The sequence below is a fragment of the Caloenas nicobarica genome, chromosome Z (genome assembly GCF_036013445.1).
Source record: "Caloenas nicobarica isolate bCalNic1 chromosome Z, bCalNic1.hap1, whole genome shotgun sequence".
Classification (NCBI taxonomy): Eukaryota; Metazoa; Chordata; class Aves; order Columbiformes; family Columbidae; genus Caloenas; species Caloenas nicobarica.
This window is the reverse complement of record NC_088284.1, coordinates 103763751-103790913: the sequence shown is the minus strand read 5'-3', so window position 1 is coordinate 103790913 and position 27163 is coordinate 103763751. Positions and strand designations below refer to the sequence as shown.

Here is a 27163-nt window from a genome sequence, read left to right as displayed (position 1 = left end):
GTAAAGCAACTGCGTTAACTGTTCAAGTGAAAAGGTACATCTTTAATAGCTTTCTGCCAGTTCAGGTAAAGACACTGAGGTGAGTTTACTGAGAACACTTAATAAGCTTTACTGCTATTGACACACACAGCTGTTACATCTGAAAATCTGAGTATGTCATTAAGTAAACCTCACTCATTTCTAGTTAAAGACAGACTCTCTACTTCTTGGCAACTGTGCTCACAATCTTGCCAGCTGTTCTCAGGTTTGAAAAAAAAAAACCCAAACAAAACACACAACAAAACCAATCATAAACACAAACCCCAAAACTTTCTTTAGTGAATTTCATTCAAAGGCTTTTAGTCTAATTATTGTTTCCTGATATATTATTTCCTTCATCCCCCACAAATGATCACTGTCCTTTCTTTGTTTAAATGAGCAAGATCATGGTATGTTTTAAAGTAAGTTTTTCAATAATCCTTTTCAGCTGAAAAATAGAACAGCACATTACAGGTTGCAGAGGAAGCAGCCCTGACTAGGAAAAGTTTATAAGCCATTGGGCTTACATATTTAAAGCATGCCTCTCCCTTTCCTAGCACTTGCAGTTCATACTTCAAGATATGGTATTGCTTACACTTATTGTGACAATAAAAAGACACTGGGAGAACCTGGCAGGTAAGATACCCAGAGGAAGAGTAAAGGCAAGTAGGTTTCTGAACCTCATTTGTCATATCCAACCAACATGCTCAGACTTTTATGTTCTGCTGATATATTTGGTTGCCAAGGTCATGGTGGGCTGTGCTAACAGACACGAGCTGCATTAGTATTACACGGAGCTGCAGAAGCAAGCGCGGCTGTGCTGTTCAGCTCCAGAGAAAGACTCGTCTTCCCAGAAGAAAAACAGGGTGGAAGACATCAGGGGTTTAGAAGGCAGAGGAGTTCAAGTTACACATACCGTAGCGAATTCTGTGCAAAAAGGGCATCTGTGTTGGAATCACAGCAACTCTGAGCACCTTTGGTGTCTTGCCTGACAAAGGCTCCTTCCCCTTTTGTAGCTGGCGAGTCCCAGTTGTGAACAGCACACAAGTCTGCATCAGCTTCACATCACATCCACAGCATCATTAAGTTTTACTCATGTCTCTGCTTAAGCTCTCCTACAATCCTTTAGAACTTCTGCAACAAGCCCCAATACGTTAATGACACAGCTCTAGACACTAAGACTGGCATTTGCTACAATAAATGACATCCAAAGTTCTAGAAGGAAACAGGAAAACATGCTGTTGAGGTTACTTTTCCACAGTAAGAGGACACTTGGAAAGAGAAAATCCCAAAAGACAAGTGTGTTTTCTTTTTTAAGGCACAAGAGCACAGGTTTATGTAACTAAACAAAAGCAGATTATTGGACAGACTTGATGTATGGAAAGGGAGAGCCAACACTGCAGCATGTTTTCAGTAGTATTGTTTTCAACCTTTGTAAGAAATGAGCTATTGATAAAGGGACTACCCACACTGTATAATTTTGATATGGCAATAAGGGAACTTTGTGGTTATTAATATAGTTTTATTACAATAGTCTCTCTTCCAATCAATTTAACAACACAGTTGGTGATTTCAGGTTACTGAAAGCCTCCAACTTCATTTTTTCTCAAAAAGTTGTTACAGTGGAAAGACTTCAAGCGGTTGAGGCACACTCATTTCCAATATCGATTCAAGTTTAAAGAGGAAAGTGTGACAAGCTAGTAAGCAAACTTATTGCAAGAATGCAAATGTAACCACTCCTTCATATTTAAAATTATTGCATATATTTCTTTAAAAGCTAACAGTTTAGGAGTGGTATCAAAGTGCTGTAGTCTGTCTGAACACTCATGGAACACAGACAGTTCAAGTTCATAAACTCGGTAACAGTGCTTTGTATTTTAAATAATGTGATCTGTTGGAACAGATGGATCTGTTGCTTAATTTTGACATTGTCACTGTCAATTCCTGAAACGTGCATTCAAAGTCTGTACTTGATTTCTTTAAAATAGATACAAATTTAATAGAATCTAGCAGTATTCAAGTTCAATGAAGATAAATGAAGCCAATTAAGCTGGGCAGTCTCAGACACATTGAACACTGATTTGTAGGCCAATTAGGCATAGTCTGCATTTTGTACTGCAACTGTAAAGCGTTCCAACATTTTAAAGTCTTAACTACTGATTTTCTTGCCCTTTAAAACATTAAAGATATCTTCTAGTGACTTGTGTATACACTGAAGGAACTCTTTACCATTCCTAGTTGGGTAAGAGGAAACATTACAACCTATCCATTCGTCGTGTACCTGATATCCTAATCCAAAGCCATCAGACACCACTGGGCCAAACCCCCCTAACTGCACGGCTGGGCTAACCAACGTGCTTGTAGAAATGATGTTGTGATTAAGCCGAGCATACGCTTGGTCTTGATAGAAATCAGGCAGTGCGGCACCTTTGGATGAGGCTAAATAGCGCAAGCCAAAGAGATGTCGGTCAAATCCCTGACCTGTTAAAATAAAATAACAAGTATTAGAGAGATTATTTTTGTGGGAAGTAAACTCACTTATTTTGACATCACATTGTTTTTCAGTCACGAAAAAGGAGGTCTACAGAGCTGGGGTTTATTTTCGTATTAGGAGGAAATGTTTTTCAGAACCCAGGCATTCTGCACTTTAAATGCATGTATCTGAGGAAATGAGAGCTTGCTGTTTTACTGCCAGCCTCAACCAGGAATCATGTTAGTAAACAAAAGTGCAATGTTAATGGACAGTTTTAATAATACATCACATTCTTTGATGAACTGTTTATCTGAACATATCCAGGTTGTTTAAAACAGAGAAAGGCTTCCCTAGAATGTATAAATCTAAAGAGGAAGAGGACCTTGCATCAACAAAAGGAAGCAAACTTTAGACTCTATGGGGTAATGTTCAACAGTCAATTTTACTGGAACAGTACAACAAGTTACGCTTCTGGGAAGGATAATTCAAAAGCAAGCATTTAGAAATATACCAGGAGAAGCACAACCAAAGAATGAGTTTGTTTCTTGAAGCCTTTATCCCCTGCAGGGATAAGATAGTAACTCATCAGACATAAAGCCAAAGTTCTTGGTTGTGTTGGGGAGTATGACATGCACTAAATAATTATTGAATCTTCAAATAGCCCAGCTGCTATAAGGATAAAAACTAAAGTACAAAAAATTCTCAACACATTAACAGTGAAGAGAGAAGCACAGAGGCATTCTCCTCCATCAGGAAAGGAGTCTTAGAGAACACATTTTAAACTGCAGCCTTCTGTTACTGTTTTCATCAAGTTTACATTAACATTAGACCTCTGTCAAAATTAAATTATTTAGTTATGAAGTAAATGCTTACAGCAACCTTAATAGACATTTTAGTGCAAAAGCAAGAGTGTTTGACATATTCCTACTTACCCATAGCAGCTTCTTTTGTCAAACGGCCATGGTACTTTGAGCACTCCTCTATCAACTTCTGAAGCTCTTCTGTGCTATGTTTGGACGGTTCCCTGACAAAAGCTTCCGAACATTTCTTTGTATGGATAGAGGCAGGACGTATAGTTTCTGTACGACCATGTTTGAAGGCTGCAGTACTACAAGACTCATATGTAGCAACAGTCTGGTTGTATTGTCGAAGGAAAGCCATCTGGAAGGCAAGCTGAGCCACCGCGTCTGGGCTTACCTTCTTCTGCTTCAGAAGCTCCTTGCCCCCTTCGTGGAACTGAATCAGATTAAGAGACAGTGATTCCACACTGGCATCAAATTTCTGTTTGGCTTTGGTAATTCCTGCTTTTAAGGCATCATTCAGCTTAAAGTCAAGTTTCTGCACAGCTCTAGAAGAGTCTACGGAAGCAGGCTGGGACTGGGGGCTGACGGCTGGTGCCTTGGTGCTATCCTTAAAAACCTCATTCTGGAACCTGAGCACAGCCACACCATCTCCCCAGGAATGTTCAAAATTAACTCCTGCAGTGCCGTCCTTAGTTATTATAAGATTAAAGGATTTGTCATACCAGCGGTTAGCACCATCTCCATGCAACATGGTGTGGGACAAGTGCACAAAGTCTTTAACGGGAAAATCATCTAAACTTAAACAAAACAGAGCAGAGTCTACTTTTTGAAGAGCTTCTTCATTGCCGTTATCCAGTAGATTCTTTCTCAGCAATGCCCACGTATCTCGGTTTTCACTGGAGAGGTAGCCAAGAGGGAAGGCCGGGGCTGGACTGTTGTCACTAAGGATGTATTTCAAGTGTGCTTGTATTTCTGAAGGTTTCAACATATTTCCGTCTCTATCAATAACGTCAAATATATAAAAATTCCCATTTCTCAGTACCAGTAAATGTTTTGCATTTTCATCTGTATAAAGCTCATCTCTGTTGAGTTTAGGCACACGCGTAGAATTGAAAAGCCTGAAGTACTGAGACATATCTAGGGGGTATGCATTGACCATGTAGGCACCAAACCAAGAAATTGAAGAAGGCACAAATCGTATAATTTTTTTAAAAATCTCAGTGTCACTTTTTTCCGGATTGAGGTGAAAAACCTCTGGTTCAAGATAACCAGCCCTGAAGGTCTTCATAAAACGTATAGCAGAAACAGTCATGTTCGTAGCTCGTATGAGCTGATCGTTATATTCAGATTTTGGATCAGGATTAAAAGACATAAATGCATTAAAATTCAAAACAACAGGTTCACGTGCTTTTAGGTACATGTCAAACCAGGGACCTGAAAATGTAGAGTTAAGAAATAGGTCAGAACATAAAAGCAGCTTACTGAGTCAGACCAGAGGTTCATGTAGTCAGCATCCTGCCTCCAACAGTGAATGAACACCTACTGAAGTGCATACAAACAAGGCAAACAAATGCAGTAATTGCCCCAAGGATTCTCCCAACCTCCAATTATGAAGAAAGGTACTGTCAGCTAATCATAAAAATACTGTATTTGCAGCAATCTATATCAGGAGCATCAATGTCATCAGCAACAAGGGCCAATTTCCAGGTTTTCTGTATGGCTCAGTGATAAACCATAACCCCTGCAACCTAAAATGCAGCTCTTCAGCACTAAATTTTCATGCACACCTCACATTTGGAGTGGAACATGCCTTTACCTACTCTTAAGCTATTCATTTCTGCAGCTCTCTGTCACTGAGGGCACACTTCTCTTCAGAACCACCTTTGTTTCTGATCTGGTATCTCCCTCATTCCTGGCAGCATTCCTCCATCTACACTTACTGTCTTGCATTTCCACCTCCTTCTGTCCACTACAGGACAAAACCCTTGACACCGATGCATCACCATCCATCTCTCAAGCTGGCAAGAATATGAGGTTAGAAGGGACTGCATGGTTATTCTTCCAGGCCCAGAACAGACTTCAGAAAGCAGAATTATATTTTAGACAGACTGTCAGCATATCAAGAAGCATGAATGTGACCCAAATGTTTCGTGCTTGCAAAAACCAATGGAATCAATCACAGCTCTAAAAAGTAGTAACACTTTTACACCTGTCTATGAGCAAACAAAAATCCAGGAGGCATAGACAGTGAAGGGATTTTTAAAATAGGTTCTATTTCATCATCTTGAACAACTTCAAACTCAGCAAACTCTGGTATTGCACGCTGACTGGATGCAGACCAAGGAAGCAAGCACACATCAACTCCATCTCAAGGCAGCTGATGTATAAAACACTATTATTCCAAGCCTGGATCAGTCCCAAGTAGAACCTTCAAGCTGGGCTGTAAAAGGGCAACAGGTCACTCAAGAACCTAAGCTACAATTTTAATTTCAGGCCCTCACAGGTGAGTAACGAGCATTCATCTATAGTTTTAAAACCACATCTGTTGCCATCACGTACCCTTTTAACCTTGGACTTTAAAGTCCAGGGCGGAGGCAACTATACATGCTTCCAAAAACCAATTTCAAGTTGAACAGGTCTTTCATGAGGCCTAAGAAATAATAATAACTGAACAAAAAGAAATACAAACACCCCACAGTTCACAGACAAAAAGCAGCATGATGGTTAGTGTTGACAAACACCATAAAGCCACCACTTAAAACCCCAGATGTTGTTCAAAGTGAAGACAAAGTAAAAGATAACAAACTGGACACCAGCTTTTGCTAAATAATCTGGTATTCTCTACAGAATTTGTGGTAGGTAACACCTTTATAGGGAGTCTCAACAGACAGCAAGGAGTGAAATGCATTTGCTGGACAACATGCAAACTTCAACTTCCATAGGTATTTAAATATTTCCACCTCTGTTGCTGTCCACCCAATACTTTCATAAGTAGACACTTGTATTTGAAAGTCGGTATAAGCAACAATAGGAAGAATAATCAAAAACTACATGCATAGTCTCCCTCTTTAATTTGTTTTTATTCTCATCTTTCTCTGTCTGTCCCTCCTTTTCTCTTGCTCTCTAAAAGAATACGGTTTCGTAGTTTTAGGGGGTTTTAAGTCTGAGCACCGACCACTTCTGTCTCCCAAAGCTTAGTCATATTCTCTCACAACCCCCTCAGAGTTCAGTTTTCTTGCTAAATAACTTGAAATTATTTGAAAATGATTGCTTTAGTTTCCTTAAGGGAGTTATCAGCTAAGCTCCTCTATTAACCTAAACAAATAGACAGCAATGAAAAAAGACAAAAGATAAACCCTGTAAACTCAAATACAGTAACTCATGAAAAAATACTCCTTCTTCAATATCCAGAATTCTGGTATATACAAGTTAGATGATGCAGATTCTTCTTTCCACCAGTCTCAGAACTTGCTCAAATACAGTCACAGGCAGTACTCACAGCATGCTATTGCAAGTTTATGGAGTAGTCAACTTAAACTCCAGCCTGTTTTATTTGTAGCATTATGAGCTGTCTATTATCAAGCCCGATGATCTACAGACTCCTTCTATATCCAGTAGGCCAACATACCTGTGATGTAACTCGTATGCTTGTTCTGATTGTCTTGAGCAACCAGTTGCTCATGCAGCTCTCTTCCAATTCCCTTTTCAAATTGATGTGCAAGTTCTTCAGTTTTCCTACAGCAACCAATAAAAGAATCGAAATGCTGTCACCTGTCACAAGCCATATTTTTGATACGTAACACTTGGCTTTGAAGCAGCACATGACACTGCAACATGCATATCTTGTCTGTCCATACCTGAATTGGTCATCATTTAAAAGCGGTTTCTGGGCATTTAGGTATCTCCTAATTGTATCTTCTAGTTTGGGAACTGGCAGTCTGAAGGAAGAACAGAGAGACAGGCACTTTATGAGCATTAAAGAAGCCTCAGTTTCTTACACAGTAGTCTCTCTCTGCCTACCCTCTTTCCTGTCCTTCCTTGTACCCCATATTATCCAAATGGCTCAAAAGTTGTTTGTGGGAAGAATGGGAAGATATGGACAAATATCACCACAGCATAAGGTTCTTGGAAAAAAAGTTGGAAAAACAACTTGACTGTCTTGTTACAAAGGTATTGCAGTGAAGGGTCTTAGTACCTTACACGGAATACAGTGACAGGAACCGTTGCAAGAAGCAACTATATAGAAGGAAGGCTTGATTCAGCATTGGGTCCTCCACTCACTGCTGGGTGTTCAACATTTACTTTTTCTTGCAAATTTCCTGGTCAGTATCTTTGTCATCTTCCTCAGCCTAAACGCGAAAATGCTCCTTGTTCCTTAATAATCCAATTACGCTCACGGAGGTTACTTTGCAACCTGAAGGGATGTTGCAGTAGTAGGATTATAGTCATATTTACACTTTAAAAAAATGAAACCATCGCTCTCCACTGCGATTCAAAAAAAGAGCACCCACACGACAGAACCGAGCAGCACACCCCGAGCATGGCTACACAGCCCCGGGCAGAGGGCATTTCTGTCCCGTCTCCTCACAGGACACCCCAGGGCCGCCGCCCTCCGCCCCGCGTCCCCGGGGCCGGCGCTGACTCTCGCCCCCCGGAGGACGCTCACCCCGGGCCCGGCCCCCGCCCGGCGGCGCCTCAGGAGGCCGCGGGACGGGCTGTCCCGGCGGACACAGCAGGGAGCGGGGCAGCGGCCCCGCCGTACCTGGGCAGGCTCTTCTGGTAGTGCATGGTGGGCACGATGCTGCGGTGCAGGAACTCGGCAGCGGCCGCGCTGCCGTAGCCCCGCCGCCAGCGCGCCGCCGCCGCCCGCCGCAGCACCAGCTGCCGCGCCGCCATGCTGCCCGCGTCACAGAGCGGGAGCGCCGCCCGCGCCCGCCGCTCGCCTCGCTGCCGCCCCGGGGCCGGAGGGAGCGGCTGCCGCCACCCGGCTCAGCTCCCCGGTGGTGCCGTTGAGCGGCCGCGCTCCGCCCCGGGGGACGGGCTCACAGTGCGGCCGCTCGGCACCGCGCGGCGCGTTCACGGCGGCGCCTCGGGGGAGGGGGGGCGGCCGGAGGGCGGCCCGGAGGGGTTCGGTGACAGCGGGCCCTGTGCCCTGCATGGCGGGGAGTCACATGCAGACTGCTGAACATTAGTTCGGCCTTTAACTAGTAGCATTTTCTGTGATCCTCTTGTTTTGACAGTGCTCTTGTGCGGCATGTAGGCGCCACGTCTTTTTTGCTCCTTTTTTTCTTTTATTGGTGTCTGTATGTCTAACTGACCGTACAGTATGCAGATCCTGCCGCCAAAGAGAACAGTTTTATCTCTCATGAGCTTTTTTACTCACACACAACCATGTAACGACAAACACCATATTACAGTATAAAATACAATATTGTAAACACACGTTTTTGTTGTACTGTGTGGAATATTTTCCATAAAACCACTGAATAACCCCGGAATCACAGAACTGTTTCAATAGGAGAGCCTGGCATGGCGGGCAGTTAAGGTGGTGTATTTTTATCAGGTGCTCACTAGCATAAAAATCAGCGTTGGGATTGAACACAGACACGGCAAAGGAAAGGAAAGCAATCCCCACGGCTTAGTCTGATAATCCTCTGAAAGTAAATTGGCCCTACTCTAATCAACATAGTAGTTGGAAGAAAAGTGAAATCATTTCACTTCCAAGATAATAAATGCCAAATGCCAGAAGGTGTCCTTGCATGTCTCAGTATACAGCTATCTTCTGTCCAATGTGTGTCTCTTATGCTACTGATTCAGCCTGTTTTCGCCATGAAAACAAAAAGCCCGAGCCTGCTTTAATTAATGAAGCTCAGTTTCACCTAGCTTGCCCTGTTGTGATAGTCCAGTTCAAAATGTTACCTGCTCTGCCCTTTAGAAAAGCTGCAGTAACGTTGCTTTAACCCATCTCAATCCATGACTCTCACTGTTCCCTTTCCAGGTTTGGATGTCCAGACCCCAAACTGGGGTGACCGAGGAACACACTCAGTCACCATCTTTCTCCCAGGAGTGTCACTTTGTTTTGAACCGGTCTTGTTTTAGAAATACTACTGCATTCTGTTCTAATTTTCCAGAGCCTCCTAATCTTCTTCCAGGCTCTTAATGATGTAGTCGCTAATAGGATTGTTGGTATTAATTTGGAACAATAATGCCAGCTGCTTGCTTGGTGGCTATTGGCAGAGGGGTGACCTTGCAGGTCAGCTAAGCAGAACTGGAAGTGCTTTGATCTGATCTATCCAGAGCTACATCTGCCCACCCGAACGAGAGGAGTGAGTGAATTCTCCCTCCATGGGATGCTGATTCTTCTCCAAAGAGCACGCAGGACAGCATGGCAGTGGCTTTTGATGCAATCCTCGCCCGGATCAAGGATGTTTGTAAAAGGAACGGTCTGCTCATTCTCTCGGTGTTGTCGGTCACCATTGGCTGTCTTCTGGGATTCTTCCTGAGGACGAGGCGGCTCTCGCAGCAGGTATGTGTGGCAGGGCAGTGTATCACTGCAGAGAAAATACCCCACTTACGTAACGACAGACAGAGCCACCTGCGGAACTTAAGGGTGGACTTCTGAAGATAAAAAGCACGTCTGTGTGTTTGTTAAATTTGTTTAATTTCATTTGTCAGTTCACCTATGCTGTTCTTTGGGTCTTTTCACACGTTCTCAGACAATACATTTGCAAAGGGTTCTGGCCTTTAAGACACCTAGTAAATCTAGCATAAGCATATTATAATATTGCAAGTATGGATGATAATAATAGTGGGTGTTTAAGCTAGATGAAATGTAGCAACTAATATAGACCTGTTAAAAACTGGTAGTGCAATATATTGACTGGATTTTATACTACTTCAGAACACATATGTCTAAAGAAAACACTGGGAATATTTCTCATCATCAGGTGTACAGAGGTACAGATGTTGATATTATACCAATGGTGTTTTGTATTAATAAATTTGAGATTTCCCATGATTAACAGACCATGTTCTTAAAGTCACTTGGGGATTTCTCCTCCAGCAAACTTCAGCCAGGCTCTTTGCAGGTACTCATTTCTTTCTGCTGTGTTAGTCAGATAAAATAGAGCAACATGCATTACTGAATGCGTTGTTTGAGTGCAGAATATAAATCGCAGTTTAAAAATATGGCACCTAGTAAATGTAACTAAACTAAACCAATTCTTTGTTCTGCTACTGCTAACTGCAGTCTGAACATCTTTTATGTCCAAGCAGTAGCTTCATACACATCTAGCAAAACACACTAAATGCAGAATGAAGAGATTACTCAGAGCAACCTATTAACAGTAGTGCCCAAGAGACGGCATATTTTAGTTTTGTTTTCCTTTGTAAAGGAACAAATATTGTGGTGTGGTTTTGTCGAATTAAAACACAATATGTAATCTAATTAATTTTAAAATTATCTTTTAAAGCCTACTATCTTTGCCACCTTATCTACTGAAGTTGCAGATTTTACCAATGTTGTCTGGTCCACAACTCTAGCAGGATTCATGGAGGCAGATAGTCTATATCTCAAAACAATAAGCATCTCTCCATGTATTTCTAGGAAATTAGTTATTTCCAGTTTCCTGGTGAGTTACTGATGAGGATGCTGAAAATGTTGATTCTCCCACTGGTTGTCTCAAGGTAAGTGAGGACAATGATTGTTCCAATAACTTTTGAAGTTTCCTAAATGACATATCATCACCACTATTTTGGGTTTAACTGAATTAATGTCAAAGTTCCAGGACCATTACTGACTGCTGTACATTTGTATTTATAGTGGAGCTATAAACATAGTTTTTAATTAGTAGGAACATCTATGCAATACCTCATATAGGTGTTATTTTCTTTAAAACTAGTGTTCGGGTTTGGTTTTTGTTTTTTGGTTTGGTTTGGTTTTTTTGTTTTGTTGGTGTTTTTTTTTTTTAATTGATGTTGTCTTCTTTCCTTGTAATGGGAGGACTTTTTTCTTTAAGCTAACTACAGGTTAAATATATAGAATAAATATCGCACCTTATCAAAAAGCCTACCTTAAATCTAAACAATTGAAATAATACACCATACAAATAAGATGAAGAAGCACAGTAATTTAGAGTTTTCTGCAGTATTTTGAGAGGTGTGCTGTAGTATGATGAATATTGAAAAAAAAAAAGGGGGTCTTCAGTGAACTAATAGTATATGCCTGGCTTCAGCTGGAAGTGAAAGTGATTTCTTAGTGTATTAAAGGCAGAACATTTAGTGGTGCGACTTTATTGGTGGCAGGATTAGTGATTTAGATTCTGTGCTAAGGGATGGTCCATGGTAGCTGCTTTTGCAGTGGATGGGCTTAACTTAGGATAGCTTTTTCTCTCCTCTAAATTTGTCTTGTCTTCCAACTGGCTACAGTCACAAATGCCAGTTGGATGGCCAAAAGCTCTCAGTCCAACACTGAGAGGAGAGATAAGGAGAGATGGAGAGTAACAAAGCTAAATTTACCTAACCAGATCTGAGCATAGACTCATACCTGGTTCTGTCCCCCGCAGCTGGAGAACATCAGGACAAAATACGTTAGATTTTTCTTCAGAGGTGAAAGGAGAGTTTTCCAGGGACAACAAGAATCTCACACAAGGAAGTGATGTAGTAAGGACAGAAAAGTGTTGGAGCTGAGTCACATGCCTTTCCCTAAAATGTGTAGTTCCTTAAATCCCCTTGCGTTTTAGAGATGCCAGGAGGAGAAGCGTCTCAGTAGGGAAGAGCTGCTCTGAAACAGTCTGTGACAGCTCTAGGTCACCTACAGATGTGCCAGGAATGAACCTCTGAGCTGCACTGTTAGAGCTGTTGGCCTCCATCCTCTGAGGAAGAAAGAGAAGAAACTTTACAGAGCTTAGCTCTCATTGTAAGACAGCATGAGTCTACCTCCCTGTATAACAAACTAACCATCACTTGCTATTGCATACTGAAATTTCAGGGGTTTGCAAACAAAAAATACTCCAGGTATAATTACGTTCTTGTACAGTCTTTTTTTTTTTTTTTTTCACAACAAGCACAGTATATCCCACACATGTATTTCATAAAATGAGTAAACCAGTGCTCTGTGTTTTCACCAGTCTGCATGCACATTTAAACTAAATTTCTTTTGTATTTGGAATATTCTCAACCTGTCCTGTGGGAGCAATGACATTTAAATTATCTTCTACGTTACTCTGTATTATTGTTTACGAAAGCCAGGAGTATAGCACCAAGCTCTAATTTTACTCTCCTAGTCAAAGTTAATGCAAGATTTCCATGAACTAATAAGTAAAAAAAAAAAAAAAAATTGTAGAGAAAAGGGAAGGTGAGAAAGGAGGGTTAAAAGAGGCACTCAGTGCAAAACATACTGTCTCCAAGTCCAGATTTTATCTCGAAGGGTTGTGGCAGAAGTCAAAGGTGGAAAGTGTGTGGCTCAGAAGACTGATAATAGTTGAGAAAATCTTGCACTTGTAGATCACTAGCACAAATCCAACCTTATACAGAAGTGACTGAAAATTTGTACTCTCCCTCCTTTGACCTGATGGATAAAGAGTTGGAACAGGAACTTTGCATCCATTAGGAAAGAGAAACCGATGATGTAGTCAGAGATCTCTGATTGAACTGTGTTTATTTTGAAAGCTCCTTGAATCCAGAAGAAATCAGTCGAACAACAGGAGACTGTTTCTTCAGTGCACAGTTCCTTGTTGTACCCAACTCTGTCCCAGCACTTGGAAGTGCTGTACCTCAGAGCTCCTGTACCTGTTTCTGACATCTCAGATCACTGGTGGTCTTACTTTTTGTTTTCCCACAGGCAGAAAAATCTTGAAAAAGCAACCACACTAGCCTTCCAGCTTGAGCCCTTCATGAGCTTCTGATTTTGTTGTGATGTGGACCTTCATTAAGGATGGGGGTTGATATTATTTCACTTGTCTGGTTACAAAACCAAGCTTCACAGCATCTTACAATGACTCTAAAAGAAGTATATATTGATTTCTCTGATTCGCTGCCTGAGGTTTAGCCCTGGTCATACCTATTGGTATCAACTAAGTGTTCTGTGTATTATTTGCACTTCTCAGTGATGAGAACAGGTGCCTGCATAACAAAGGATGCTGCTTCTATCAGCAACATAAAGAAATGATAACAAATAGTCTGATGGTTTGTATCTGCCTAAGGAATACTCAGCAGGGGAGTGTTACAAAATCAAAGTTTAGGCCCTGCAGTTACCAGATGTACAGTACTTATATGTATAAACATAGGATACTACTTTTAAATTTGGGAACAGGAACTTGAAGAGAGCTCAGAGAGAACAGGAGCCAAATCTGAATTTGTAGTTGCACACCCTGAGCTCTTACTGCAGTTGGACAGGGGGATCTTCTCAACAAGCCTGAAAGATCAACTGCAGGAGATCTGAAGTTCCCTGCTTCTCTTTGGGACAGAAGCCTTGATCCTCATATGACAACTGCAATGCAAATAATATATTTTCTCCCTTATAAGCAAAAGTTTTCAGCACATATCTCAGGTTTTCAGACAGGCACACACATACAGGGCAGTGGCAGAGGTGAATCTCAGTGCATCCTGCCCTGAGTCCTCTGATACATTTAAAAACCCATGGGTCCAGGTCTTCAGACGGACATCTGCTGATCAGCTGGCCCAAGGTGCTCAGGTTTGTTAAACCATCTTTTCCTTCCACCTGGTGCATATCTTGGCTGTGGAAGCTCAGGCTGTATTGCAGCCTCTGGCCAGGAGGCGGCTCTGCCTGGAATGCTGAGGAACCCCGAGTCATTGGGGGTGTCCAGTCTCTCCAGCGCAGGGAAGACCTGTGTGTGTCTAGAAGGCTGTTTATCCGAGGCATTTTCCAATACTGCTGCCTACCCAGAAAATGATAAAATATCTACTCTTTTTCAATATGGTTAATTATAACATTTTTCCTGCTGCCTCCCCCACGTCAATTGGCAGAGACAGCTTTGCATCACTTTGGTTTCTCAACTTCTTAAATGCCTGAAATAATCAACTCTGATGTCAATGTCTGTGCTCTGCACGAAGCAAAATCTGGGAGAGGAACACTCAGCTTTTCCATTAATATCTCCTCACATTTGCTAAAGATAAACTCTCTGACGGAATCCTATCTGTGCCAGCAGTGCCAGCCGTGCTGGCAGCTCCTGTCCCAGAACTCACTTGCTGTCACCTCCCTATAGAACCTCTTTGTCCTTCTGCCAGTTCCCTGCCCCATCGTCTTCATCTGAGGTTACCAATTTTGTAATGATCAACTTGCAGTGAACCAGAGACTTGGTTTTCAGTAACTGTAACTGCATTGACTTAAGTTTTTGGGGGAGGTTGTTACTGCACCCTGCTCTGTTACAACTTCATACCTCGTCATGACTGAGGTTTTGAAGAAGCTGCAAAACGTGTGTGCTGCAGGTCTGCAAGGCAGGCTGGAGAGAGTCGGGGCTTGCAGCTCCTGGTCCTTATTCAAAGATAATACTAGAAGCGCAGAGATTATTTCTTTCCTGTATTCAGCCATGTAGTTTCACAGACCTTAAAGGAACCTAAATCTTTCTTTTGGAGCCTTCCATCCCCTCTGCATGATTTGAGAGAAAAATAAATTAAAATGTTATGAGTAAGGGCCCTCACACACAGATTTGACTGCATAGGCCTTGCTTCTTCAGCAAAGCAGGCTAAAGCCAGAGTTACACAGGTTTACACCAGCTGAACCTGTTGAGTTCTCTTTGTCTTATCTGTCTACCTGTATATGTAATAAAATTGCATCCCATATTTCAACACCCTCCTTGTTTATAAGGTGAAGCTTTTGTCTGGTAATACATATAGGGCTGAGTTTTCTAAGACTACAATTAGCAGTAAGCACTGGGACTGCTCGTTGGAAGGAGTTGTCAGGGCAGAACTGTCTAACAGGCTTGTAAACCTAATGAGTATTCCTTTTAGAAAAAACAGTTTGTTTTGTTTAAGCTTAGGATAATTATTGCATTTTTAATGTATTTACCACTAACGCTTTTCTAGACAATTGAGAAATAATGTTTAGCAGAGATTTGATCCTTTTCCATGTGCAGAATCTGTTAAAGAAAGATTGTTCCCTTTATAGTCAAATCTAAATGATTTGACCTGTGTTTTTTAAAAATACAAAGCTTGTTCCGCTAAGTATGTTGTGCCTGATACAAGCAAGTGTATGCTAATAAAAAATTATATTTATTTGAAGGCTCATTTGGGGGTAGTAATAAATATTTGTTATTATTGAGGTTTTGTTGCTGAATTAAATACGATATGCTAAATATAGAACTGTCTTTCTTTAAGGGGATTCCTGTCCATAATGCCATCAGTTCTGGTAATCCCTTATCCTTCTGCTCAGGTTCCTGAGTGGGTCATTCTTACTCATGCTGTTAAAGCCTAATATTTAATTAGAACATACTCCATTATAGTTCCCTTTTTCCCGTATCTTTTTTTTTTTTCACGGTTCTCTCATTTGGGGAATGCATTGGCATTTTACCATCCCACTAATGAAAAATATGATTCGTTCTGTCATTGTTCAGCTGTCCTGTGCCATACCAAATTTTGCCTCTCGTGACCAATTATTTACATTTGAATAGCTGACACCTGTATAAAGTCTGCAAGAGGATGAGGAGATACTCTGGGTGCAAGCAGGTGTAAACTCACTGAGCCCACGAGCCAAACTGGGCAGACTGGTGCCAGGTCCGTGCCGGAAGCCGTCCAGCCGCATTAGCGTGGCTTTGCGCCCAAGCTCGTGTGCGAAGGACTAATGTGCCTGTATGGCTTCCGGAGCAGCCCTGGCAGCCCAGGGCCAAGGTGGAGCGAGTTCATGTCTGTCTGCAGCTGTCTGTCCAGACATACCCTAAAAAAGTTCACAGCAACAGTATATTCTATGGGAGTTTAGGGTTTGGTTAAAAACATGCTGCAATAGTGGACAGACTGGAGATTATTTGTCTTCTGCCATGATTGTAAGTCAGTGCCTGATACGGTCAACATGTCTATTGAGAAGGAAAATGCAGATCTCTAAAAGGCTATGAAATCTTTTTCTTACTTATCATTAAATTTAAACCAAGAGGATGACCAGAATTAGTTCACATGAATAACAATAAGTGCCGTACTATTCTAATCCATTCTTCATACTGGGAGATACTTTCTATGTCGTCTTGACAAATTCATATAATTTAACTGAAGGCTGAATGAGAACGGAGAGATAACATAAGCTTCTGGACAGTTTTGGCTTGTTCTTTTCTGCTATGTATGAGTTAAACTATTCCCTCTGTTCATTCTTTCCTAAACACCATTTGCTCTGTTCTTATGCTCGTGCAGCTGCCAAACTGTGGCATAATCAAGTACAATCAAATTTATGTACAATATTATCTAGTGAGGTGTTGAGCAGCAGCTGCAAAATGCTGCCTATGGGTCTCTGAGGAGCTGCTCAGAACAACGTTTTATAATGTACCAAAGCAGATGTATTTTCACATAGAATTAAATTGCTCTTGGAAGCACAGGACTTTTTCTTCACATTATTAGTCTCTGGACTTTTCCCTCTATTCACCTGGTTTACCTTGCCCATAGAAAAATATTGGCACTCAGGAACAGATCTTCCCCACCAGAGGAGGGTAAACCTTCTGCTGGGTTAGTATGCAAAAATCTACGGGGTACCTGAATGATAACATGAAGTGTGTGTAATGTTCCATTTCTGAACTACCTGTCATGTATCACTGTAATGTAAACAATAATAAAATACATTCCACCACAGTGAGAACAAGCTGTTAGCCCTTTCCTAGGATACATGATCTACAGTCTTTATAGTGGAGAAAGTCACTCTAGAGATGTGAGTTTTAAGGAGGTGATTAGAAGGGATAAATCTATTGACTTTCAGAGTGAAAAGAAAAACTGTACTTGGATGAAACTGAAAAGGAAGGATTACCTGAAGGTAAGAAGACCTGGTAAGAAAACAATCTCAGTACCATTATACTACTTTAACATATCCATCTCGCTATTATATTGCAGAACTGATGTCAGGTTACCCCAAAAGTTCTCCGAAGGATTCCCCGAGGTTGCCTGAGTTTGTAGAGGAAGATTCCATTCTACCTTTTTAGGAAACCTGATTAAGAATCCCTCCTCTGTGCCCCAGACATCTTTGAAAGCTTCACTACATTATCATCTGTAACATTATCGATGTTCTTAGCTGTGTTTAGAAATATGGAGTCTAATGGTCAGAACTCATACTGTCTTCTAGTGTTTTCTTCTGCTTGTTCAACCTAGAGGTCCATGTTGCACAGTTATGTGTGTTGTAATGACAAAATTGTACCAACTCAGTACAAATTACTTAGGCAGTATCAGTAGGGATCTAGTGATGTGCAGTAGACATGTATGGTCATAAAGTGAATGGGTGTGGAAAGCACTGAAGTGATTACAGATGGTATATGAGCAGTTTGTGACCTGGCAGAATTTTTCTGTAGTCCTCTGAGAGCTCTAAAGCACTTAGTGTCTTGCAAAAGAAGGCAATGACATGTGAAGCTTGAGGGGCTGGCTGGATTCCCTCCATTTCCCTAGGAGAGAAACATGTATGAACTATAAACAGTTGAATAAATCTGACATTTCTTTATAATCCAAATTTATGTTTCAAATAATTTTGCCCTTTTCTTAGTCTAAAAACACTTGAAAGAACTGACAAAAGAGAAAATCAAGTATATGAAGATTCTTGGCTCTTTCCACACATGAAGCTGCATATCCATATTTAATAGATAATTTGTTTTCATTTGCATCCTGACCTTTGAATTTAGGATTTTTTAAAATCAGAACAGCTAAAGTCAACAAGCCAGCCTGAATTCTGTGTGCGCTATACTGCAGTGTCTCAGATCTCCTTTATCAGTCAGTGATCAAAGGTTGCTGTTTATCCCTTCCAGCATTCATAGATATATTGCAGTAGCCTTGCATGTTGAGCTATTGGGGAGGAAGCAGTGACAGAGTAGTCATTGGACATTGACCTTCACTGTGTGCTGTACAAAGTCCTGCCTTGTTTACACAAGTCCATAAAAACAGATTTCCTCTTGCACACTAAGAAATTACAATGCATGATGTGAATTCCTGGCAGGATTTTTACTGTATATGTCAGTTTATCATTAACAGTTATTAAGCGTTAGATAATAAGGAAAAGGAGATCTCCACATTTTGGGTAAAAATTAAAATTCTTACTATTTTATAAAGCGTTATTTAAAAACCAGAATCTCAAAAAGCTGCATGTTATGATGTCCTAGAAATACAATTTGGTTTCATTTGCAGATTTCAGTTTCTTTTCCAGCAGCCTGTCTGTAAAATTAAACACCATCACTGCAAATGGTGTATTGCAGGCAGTGAGATCTTCTAACATACTGGTCATTTCTTGCCGTTTGAAGATCAAGAGCCAGACTTCCCACCATGTCTGACATCTTTGAGTGAAAACACAGATAGCTGGGCGCAGATGAGGAAAAGTCTGATGGTCCACTGCAATACAGAGATCGCTGCAGGCATACCTTTCTTCACTGCAGATTGTTTGTCTTCATAGAATCATGGAATCATTTTGGTTGGAGAAGACCTTTAAGATCACCGAGTCCAACCATTAACCTAACACTTTCACTAAACCATGTCCTTAAAGACCTCATCTACGCAAAATATATGAAGTGCCTTATTTTCTCTGTTCCCTTGTCTATAAAATGGAGATACTGCCTTCCTGTATGATATTAGGTTATATTAGTAAAGCATTTTTAGATGATTAAATGGCTTGTGCTATGGAAATGGAGATTATTACCATGTTGAGACTTGAAGGCACTGACCTTGACAAAAAGGTAAGCGACAGCCTGCCCGCCCGATGAAGCAGCATTAGTGAAGCCAGCACTTCACTTTCGTGATGCTCAGTTGTCATATAATCATCTCTAATGTGGCTGTTGAAGAAGCTTCCCAGCCTCCCTGGGAGAACTTGCTCAGGAAGGTCTTTTCTACGGCGTGCAATTACAAAATGAGAACGCGAGGCAGGGTACGGGATGAATGAAAACAAACATGATTCTAGGAACAACTGTTGATGGTTAATACTTGACCATTACTTCTTGACAGGATTAATGTCTTTCTAATCACACTAATCCCTTCTGATAACTTTATCCATAATCCATCTATTTCAAAGCAACATCCAGATGGCTTCTGGTGGAGAGGAAGACAAAATAAACATGCAGAATGGGGTCTTAACAGCAGCTTCTTGTATTTTCCCATTCTGGGGATATAGGTTTTGATCTTGAGACAGGTCAAAAAATGTGGTTTTTATAAGAGAGCAACAGAAAAAGATAGAGAATTGCAGAGAAGATAGAAAGTTCTGGGGTTTATTTGTAAATAAAATACCTCATAAGTATTCCGATGCGTATCAGTGACAGCCAGAGCAAGCCTAGAGGTGCTCATAAGGGTTTAGATTGCCAAGATATTGAAAGAATTCCCTTCCTCATTGTGTCAAAATTGCTATTGTAGTTTGCAGGGGAAGTGCGCAGATTTCTCTCAAAGCAGATATGAAACTTACTACTTAATAGTTTCAGTGGTTTGTACTATTATCAGTATTTTAAACAACCTAGTAACTAACTTTACATTTTGAATGAGTCACATATAATAATAATTCCTGGAGTTGTTGAGGTCTTCCTCTTCCCTTCTGGTTTCCCCTTAAAAGCTTAATCTGGGTTTCATTAGATCTTCCACAGATCCTGGCTTTGCTCTCCACCTTCCTCCCTCAACAAAGACACCATGAGGAAATAATTTATTGTAACCTTTCATAAATCACATGGAGACTGTCCAAAAATGTAAACAAACTTTAATCGAGCCATCCTAGATAAAAGAATTTAGCTAGAATTTTTTACTAACAATCAGCAATGAAGCAATTGAAATCTTAGTGAAAAAAATGTCTTAAATATCTGCAACTGAATAAACTTTTTTTAGTTATTGGGCATATCTAGCTTTTGACAAAATTCTATTTTGTTTACTGGTTTTCTGACTTTCTTACTCCAATAAAAACGTGCGTAGATAGTCCAGAGAAGAGACAAGATAGGTTTGGCTGCATCAGAACAACTTATTTCCCAGAAAACAAAGCAGAGTAGATTTAGAATTAGTTAAGTCCCAATGAAAAAGCCAAAAACCTTTTACTTCTTAAGAATAAAAGTATAAACCTTAGAAAGACTATAAAGCTGAAAATATCGTGGAGCATCAGGCTTGCATTGCGTAGAGATCTTCATATTATCAAAACACAGCTTTGAAGAGGCTTGAAAACCACAGTCATATAAGGACCATAGGACAGAGATTTGCACAGATCTACAGCAGATACAACAGTTTTGGAGGCTGTTCTTCAAATCATGTGTAGTCACTGAGAACACACAATTGAATCCAAGATTTGTTGGATGAACAAGATAGAATTTAAAAAAGATGCATACTATTCTAGACAGCAGAAAGAAAAGCCACAGGAAAATAATTTTCTCATGTAATTGGAACAAACTATGCATGAGATAAAGAGGTCATGGGGCTACTTAGTTTTTGTGGTGTCTGTTATTCTATCCAGCACCAGATGTTTCAAAGCAAGGTGCAAGAAACCTCTTAAATCATAGTAATCAGAGATTTCTTTTAAATTCTACACTACAAGATTTAATATCTCATCCAAAACTCATTAAAACTCATTAACACTTTTTTTCTTTTTTTTCTCTACAAAGTAAGAAATGGTCCCTGAACATGAAATTACACTTCTGTGGAAATTTTTTTGCCAGGCCAGTTAAATGAATGAGATGTACTGTAATTAATCAGAAGAGCTGCAGATTGTTTTTCATTGTCTTAATCCTGCTTTGTCCATTTGGCAATCATTAAAACATGTTATGGAAGCTTTGCATGAAACGTGCGTGTGGAAGCTACTTAGCTACACAGTAAGTCAAATTATTTTAATCTATGAATCAAATATTATTCCAAGCCTAACCAGGCTCCGAGGCTTGACAAGATTTAAAAGTACACTGTTTTTCATTCCATTGTGTTTCATGAGAGTCTAGTAGTGGATGGCTTGGGGACATCTTTGTTCAGTCTTAGAAGCAGCTTGGGAAACTGTTGGCGAAGTTTTTATGTAGCCAAGAGTGTCCGATGAAAATTAGATTTAAAGGGAAAACCTGAATATGATACAGTGATCTTAAGTTAAACCATCTGGAAGCTTATTCCTCCTGACTTCCTTATTCCCTAGGAAATAAGAAAAGTACTTTTTCTTGTCTTTCTTTGACTACATTATGTGAATGTTAGAGCTCTAGAGATCAATGGTGAGGAACTCCTGTGATGCAACTGTGTATTACTTACTTCATACAATAACGGTGATAATCAATATGTCTCTTAATCTTTATGTCTTCTGTCCTGTTCCCTCTGACATCAAATGTATGAAGCCAAATGAAAAATAGTTAATGAGTGATCACTGTCTCATACTAGTTACAGGTGTTTCTTTCTGAAAATTATTCTGAGCAATTGCTTAAAATGATATGACCAGTGTTACCCATCAGCCTTTGGAGATTTGCTTCCGCCAGTCCCTTCTTAAAACGGAGCATTGCAGGTGAGGAAAAGCCCAGGGCTTTGTCTGAACCCAGACCTCTGATCATGCTTCTGTCACACCACAGTTACCCCGTTGCACCTCCATAGTTAATTACTTTTGAGGACTTTCTCATCACAGCATGAACTGAGCATGACTTTATCTGGTGACAGGATAATCTCATTACAGATGATGATCTTGTTAATGAATATCCCCAAGACAGAGCAATCTCATTATTAGCCCCCTCAGGATTTGTCACCTGAGAGCCAATGTATGATTAGATTCTAGCTGCACAACACCCCCTAGATCCTAACGGCCCAATGTCCCGAGGCTGAGGTGACACCCCCAAAGGCACCTGATCCACTGGACATATTTAATTAGGATTTTTATCCCTCAGTACTTCTGGACATATTTCTTAGGTGAACAATCAAGACAGTTGAAGCACTATGTGCAGGATTCATTTCTCCGTTGTTCTGTAGAGCAAACATAATGCAGCAGCATCAAGGACAACAATAACAGTGTGGCTTTACCACATCGGTAGTGGCTTCAGGGCAGTACTAGGAAGAGCAGTGGACTGTCCATCTCCTTGGTAGTGCCCTCTCCAAGCCATCACTGCATGGTGTCCTACCTACATGTTACAGATCTGCTGGTCAATGGTCAGGCCATCAAACCTCTGGTGTCTTTTTCCCTGCATAATGTATCTCTAAAGAACACTGAAAATTATTACCATGAAAAACATCCAGGTAGTTAAAAATCAAATTGATTTTCATTTTTCCTTTTTTTTTTTTTTTTTCTGGGATGGTTAGGGTGGGGGGTAGAAGAGTGCTGAAGTCTAGCACAATGCAGGGAGCTCCTTTGGGCATCAATGAGCTGCTGAATTGGTTCAATGGCCTGTGAAAACTCAGCCTGTTATAAGAGTTCAGTCCTAGAAATATAATAACAACATAGAGATTGTTTTACAGAAAACTAACAATGAATCTGAATTAAATATATTTAACTCAACTATTTTATCAAAGAAATGTTTTAGAATATTTACTCTTCTGTATGGACCCACCCAAGGGAAATGCCAAGCAACTAAGTATCATTGCTGCTACTGGCTTTTTAATATGTAGTGCTGTTTGTACACAGTGCTTTACAGACACACAGAAAGGTGGAATTTTTATCAAATACAATGACAAAAGAGAGGGAAGAATAACGGTTTCAAGAGTGAGAGTTATCAAGATGCTTATTTTCTAAATGATCCATATTACAGTGCAACCAGTGTTTCCCCTTGCTCCTATAGAGTTAACAAAACCAATACTAGACAAGAGATTGGCAGTGCAGAAAAGCAGTACATTTTCTTAATTAATCTAGTGGATAGCAGGAACCTGAGCACTAAATCCCACCCATTTGATTTCATTAAATCTACTATAAAGCTTAAGCTGCACTTTAGCATTGGATCTAGACAACCTCACTCAGCAGAGTGAGGTCAAGATCTCATTCAAGGAGGTGCAGCTTAGTAAATGACTATTTATGAGGAAAGGCCTGATAAACGGTTCTGTTTTGATGGGAAAGCTGGACAGTGGGGCACACAAAACAGTAAATGTGGTGTATTATTTCACCTGCAGTTTTCCTGAGATGTATGCTTTGAAGAGTTTACAGATAATTATTCATAGAGTCATAGAATCATTTAAGGTTGGAAAGGACGTTTAAGATCATCAAGTCCAACTGTTAACCCAATGCTGCCAAATCCACCACTAAGCCATGTCCCTAAGCACCACATCTACACATCTTTTAAACCCCTCCAGGGATGGTGACTCCACCACTGCCCTGGGCAGCCTGTTCTAATGCCCGACAGCCCTTTCCAGGAAGAGATTTTCCCAATATCCAATCTAAACCTCCCCTGATGCAACTTGAGGCCGTTTCCTCTCAGCCTATCACTTGTTACCTGGGAGAAGAGACCAACCCCCTCCATGCTACAACCTCCTTTCAGGCAGTTGCAGACAGCGATAAGGTCTCCCCTCAGCTCCTGTTCTCCAGGCTGAACCCCCAGCTCCCTCAGCCGCTCCCCATCACACTTGTGCTCCAGCCCCTCACCAGCTTCGTTGCCCTTCTCTGAAATCTCTCCAGCACCTCAAGGTCTTTCTTGTAGTGAGGGACCCAGAACTGAACGCAGGATTCGAGGTGCGGTCTCACCAGTGCCCAGCACAGTGGGACGGTCACTGCCCTGGTCCTGCTGGCCACACTAGTGCTGATACAAGCTACACACCCCAAGCAACACTGGTGTCACTGAGCACTCAAATCTCAGCCTTGCATCATTTGGAAACAGCATCAGAGTGTATGTCAGAGCAGCCTGGAGCAAGTTCAGGGACCAAACAGTGCGCTGTCTAATTTGCCTATAAAAGATGGTTGATGGGAGCTAAAGCACTTGGCAGAGAGTTGTCTACCTTGGAAGAGGAGGCTGTACAAGCGAGGGGATGACTACTGGTCAACCTCCTGCAGTGATGAGCAGGGACCTAAAGGGGAAAGAAAAGGGTGAAGTGACCACAGCTATTTCTTTGCTCACGACTGTGCAGCCACCCCTGCCCATGAAGGAGTTTCCTCTGCTCACTGACACTGTCTCCACTTCAGCTGGAGTCAAAATGAATCACAGCCCGCTCCCCGATGTGCCCCCTGGTGAAGCAAAAATATACTGTGCTTTGTATTGGTTTAGAAAGAAAAAAAGTTATTATTTTAGGTTAAAAAATTGACTATATGACAAAATTGCCCCTTAGTGGTTTTCATTTTGAAGTCATGGTCTGGCTACACACAGAAGGGGGTAAGGGTCCTGACTACATTTCCTTCAGAGGTCCCTTCTGACCGGAATTATTCTATGATTCTGTAACATTAGATGTGGAGTTTCATACATAAGTTTGTATGACTGGTTATTGCCTTTGCTCCTGTGAACTGAGCCATCACATGTGTAGGTTGTGTAAAAATATCCCTCGAGCTTCAGGGAACAGTCAATAGGATTCTGTCCCCATGTGTGCAGCCTGAGCTTGCAAGTTCCTTCAGGTAACCAGAATCTCCATGGCAATAGAGAAACATCCCTTTAGACATGGAGGCTACACCTTTAGTGTTACCAGCGAGCTTCTAAAAACACTGATCAACCCTGAGAGAAGCAGATAAACTGCAATAATTAGGAAATTAGGTTTTCAGTTGCATTAATGTTATGCAAAAGATAGTATATGCGTTGTGATTTCTTTCCACAGCTTAATGTCTGGGCTAGCAGCCCTGGATGCCAAGACTTCCAGTCGATTAGGTATCATCACCGTCACTTACTACCTGTGGACAACATTTGTGGCTGTGATCGTGGGCATAATTATGGTCTCCATTATCCACCCTGGTGGAGCAGCACAGAAGGAGAGCACCGAAGAGGGCGGAAAGCCCATCATGAGCTCTGCGGATGCACTGCTTGACTTAATCCGGTAACTACACTCGTTCTTTCTGCTTTCTGAAGGTAGCATTTTGTACCCAACTGCATGAGGGACTGGGGCTTGAGGATAAGTTCTGAACCTAAGGATGAACGCTCTGTTCAAATCAGGAAAAAGAATCAAGGAAACTTCAGAAGATGATTTTCAAGTTATCAGATGTTTATACTGGCTGTTTCTAGTAAAATGAATGGCCACCAAGTGTATCAGAAATTCTCACAAACACTGGGGTATGTTTGGGGTTTTTTGCCTCCACAGAATCACAGGTGGCCTGTGGAGCTCATAATGAAATCTATTATTAAGGCCAAGGCAGTATTAAAATGAAATGTTAATTTAAATAGGGGCAGTTGTAATAGGCAAAACCTTAGGAGCTGAAATATACATTTTTTCAGGAAATAATTCTTAGAAGTGCCTTTACAACTGCTCATAACAACTCTCAGATGAAAGACATAATTAGAAAAACCACTGTTGTGATCTTTTTATTCCTTATTTTTGTCACAGTATTTCTTCTGCTTTGTGGCTTTTTCTTGTTTGTTTTACTTGGTTTTGCAAAAGGGAGGGTTGTTCTTTTAGACCAGCGTTAGATGGTATTTTGGTAGCTTTGCCTGAATATCCCTCTTTGTCTCAATACTTCAGTTACTAGTGGGGTTAGTTTCCTGACTGAACATTTACATTGCTCACATTTACATTGCTCATGCAGAAAGACCAAGTTTTGCCTTTGGTTGGTAGTTTCACAAGCCAGTGATCTCATACGATATTGAGCAGGGATGTCTAGGCCCAGTGTGTTTCTAAAACACGAAGTGTTCTCTTTGTAGTTTGACTTATTAAAATTAAAAAATGTTGCACAGTTTTTCTTTCAAAAACCCAAATTCCTGATGCTGACAGGGCATCAGCACACCAAGTGCTTTAATTAGAGTTATCTGGACCTCAAATCAGAAGGAACTGGGATGAAAAGCTTATAAAAATATTTTTTTCTCCTCCAAGTTGTACTTAGCCAGGTCATCTGAAACCTGCATGTTTTTCTATTGTAGCAATGTCTTACTGACAATGAGCCAAATTCTATTAGTCACTGAGCGGCAGCTGAGCGCACTCTCTTCTGTAGCTTTCCACAAAACCACCATCTTCATCTGCAACAGGCAGATGCCCACTTCACGGCATCTGTATCTCCCCAGTGCCTTTGCCGTGATGTATGTGCAGTGGAATCCACACGTGTAAGTTTGTGACAGAATGTTAAGTCACATTATTCTGTTTCTGCTGCATAAAGGGCTAGAATTCTCACACCAAAAGGAAGGAACTGAGCAAGTTGCTGGAGCTTTGAATCCCTTAGTACAACAGAATAACGTAAGAAATAAAAGGGAATTTAAGAAAACTGTAATCTTAATGGTTGTCTTCATAGTGGCACTTTTTTGAAACATTTTCTGGCATGCTGAGCTGTTTCTAAGGCCTCGGTCTTAGGCAAGTAAAGGCACAGTGAGACCTTTGGTGCAATGTTACATCCACCCTGACCTTACAGCTGTGTCTGGAAACCGTCTCCCTTGCCATAGGTTTCCATCCCCTTCCTCTCACCAGCCCAGTTGCTTTTGAGGCCCAGAGTAAGCTGGTTCATGGAGATGAGCCAGATGAAAAGGAATTTGGGCGTGCAAAATTTAAATTCATTTCTGTAGTATTATGTTTGCGTAAAATGACCAAACGTCTGTGTGGCTGGAACCTGAGATCTGAGTTACAATCTCATCTCTTCACCTCTCTCTGGCTAGTCCCTGTACACTATGGGTTTAGTGCTGAGGTTTGGGAACCCTTTATTCTGCTGAGCCTCATTGCAGGTAAAATA

At 41.0% G+C, this 27163-nt stretch overlaps 2 protein-coding genes across 2 annotated transcripts in view; one reads left to right on the top strand and one right to left on the bottom strand.

Moving 5' to 3' along the window:
- Nucleotides 1-21: 21 nt before the first annotated feature.
- Nucleotides 22-8190, bottom strand: CPT2 (carnitine palmitoyltransferase 2). The gene is made up of 5 exons (XM_065655829.1): nt 8057-8190; nt 7152-7232; nt 6923-7029; nt 3424-4728; nt 22-2499 (listed from the first exon to the last, which is right to left on the bottom strand). Exons 1-5 carry the CDS (start codon nt 8188-8190, stop codon nt 2168-2170), a joined length of 1959 nt encoding a protein of 652 aa, XP_065511901.1. The 3' UTR covers nt 22-2167.
- A 1489-nt stretch (nt 8191-9679) lies between these two features.
- SLC1A7 (solute carrier family 1 member 7) overlaps nt 9680-27163 on the top strand; it is a 49971-nt gene continuing 32487 nt past the window's right edge. The window contains exons 1-3 of the mRNA XM_065656074.1: nt 9680-9820; nt 10901-10980; nt 25117-25332. Coding sequence (XP_065512146.1) covers nt 9680-9820; nt 10901-10980; nt 25117-25332 — 437 coding nt within the window. The remainder of the gene's footprint in view (nt 9821-10900; nt 10981-25116; nt 25333-27163) is intronic.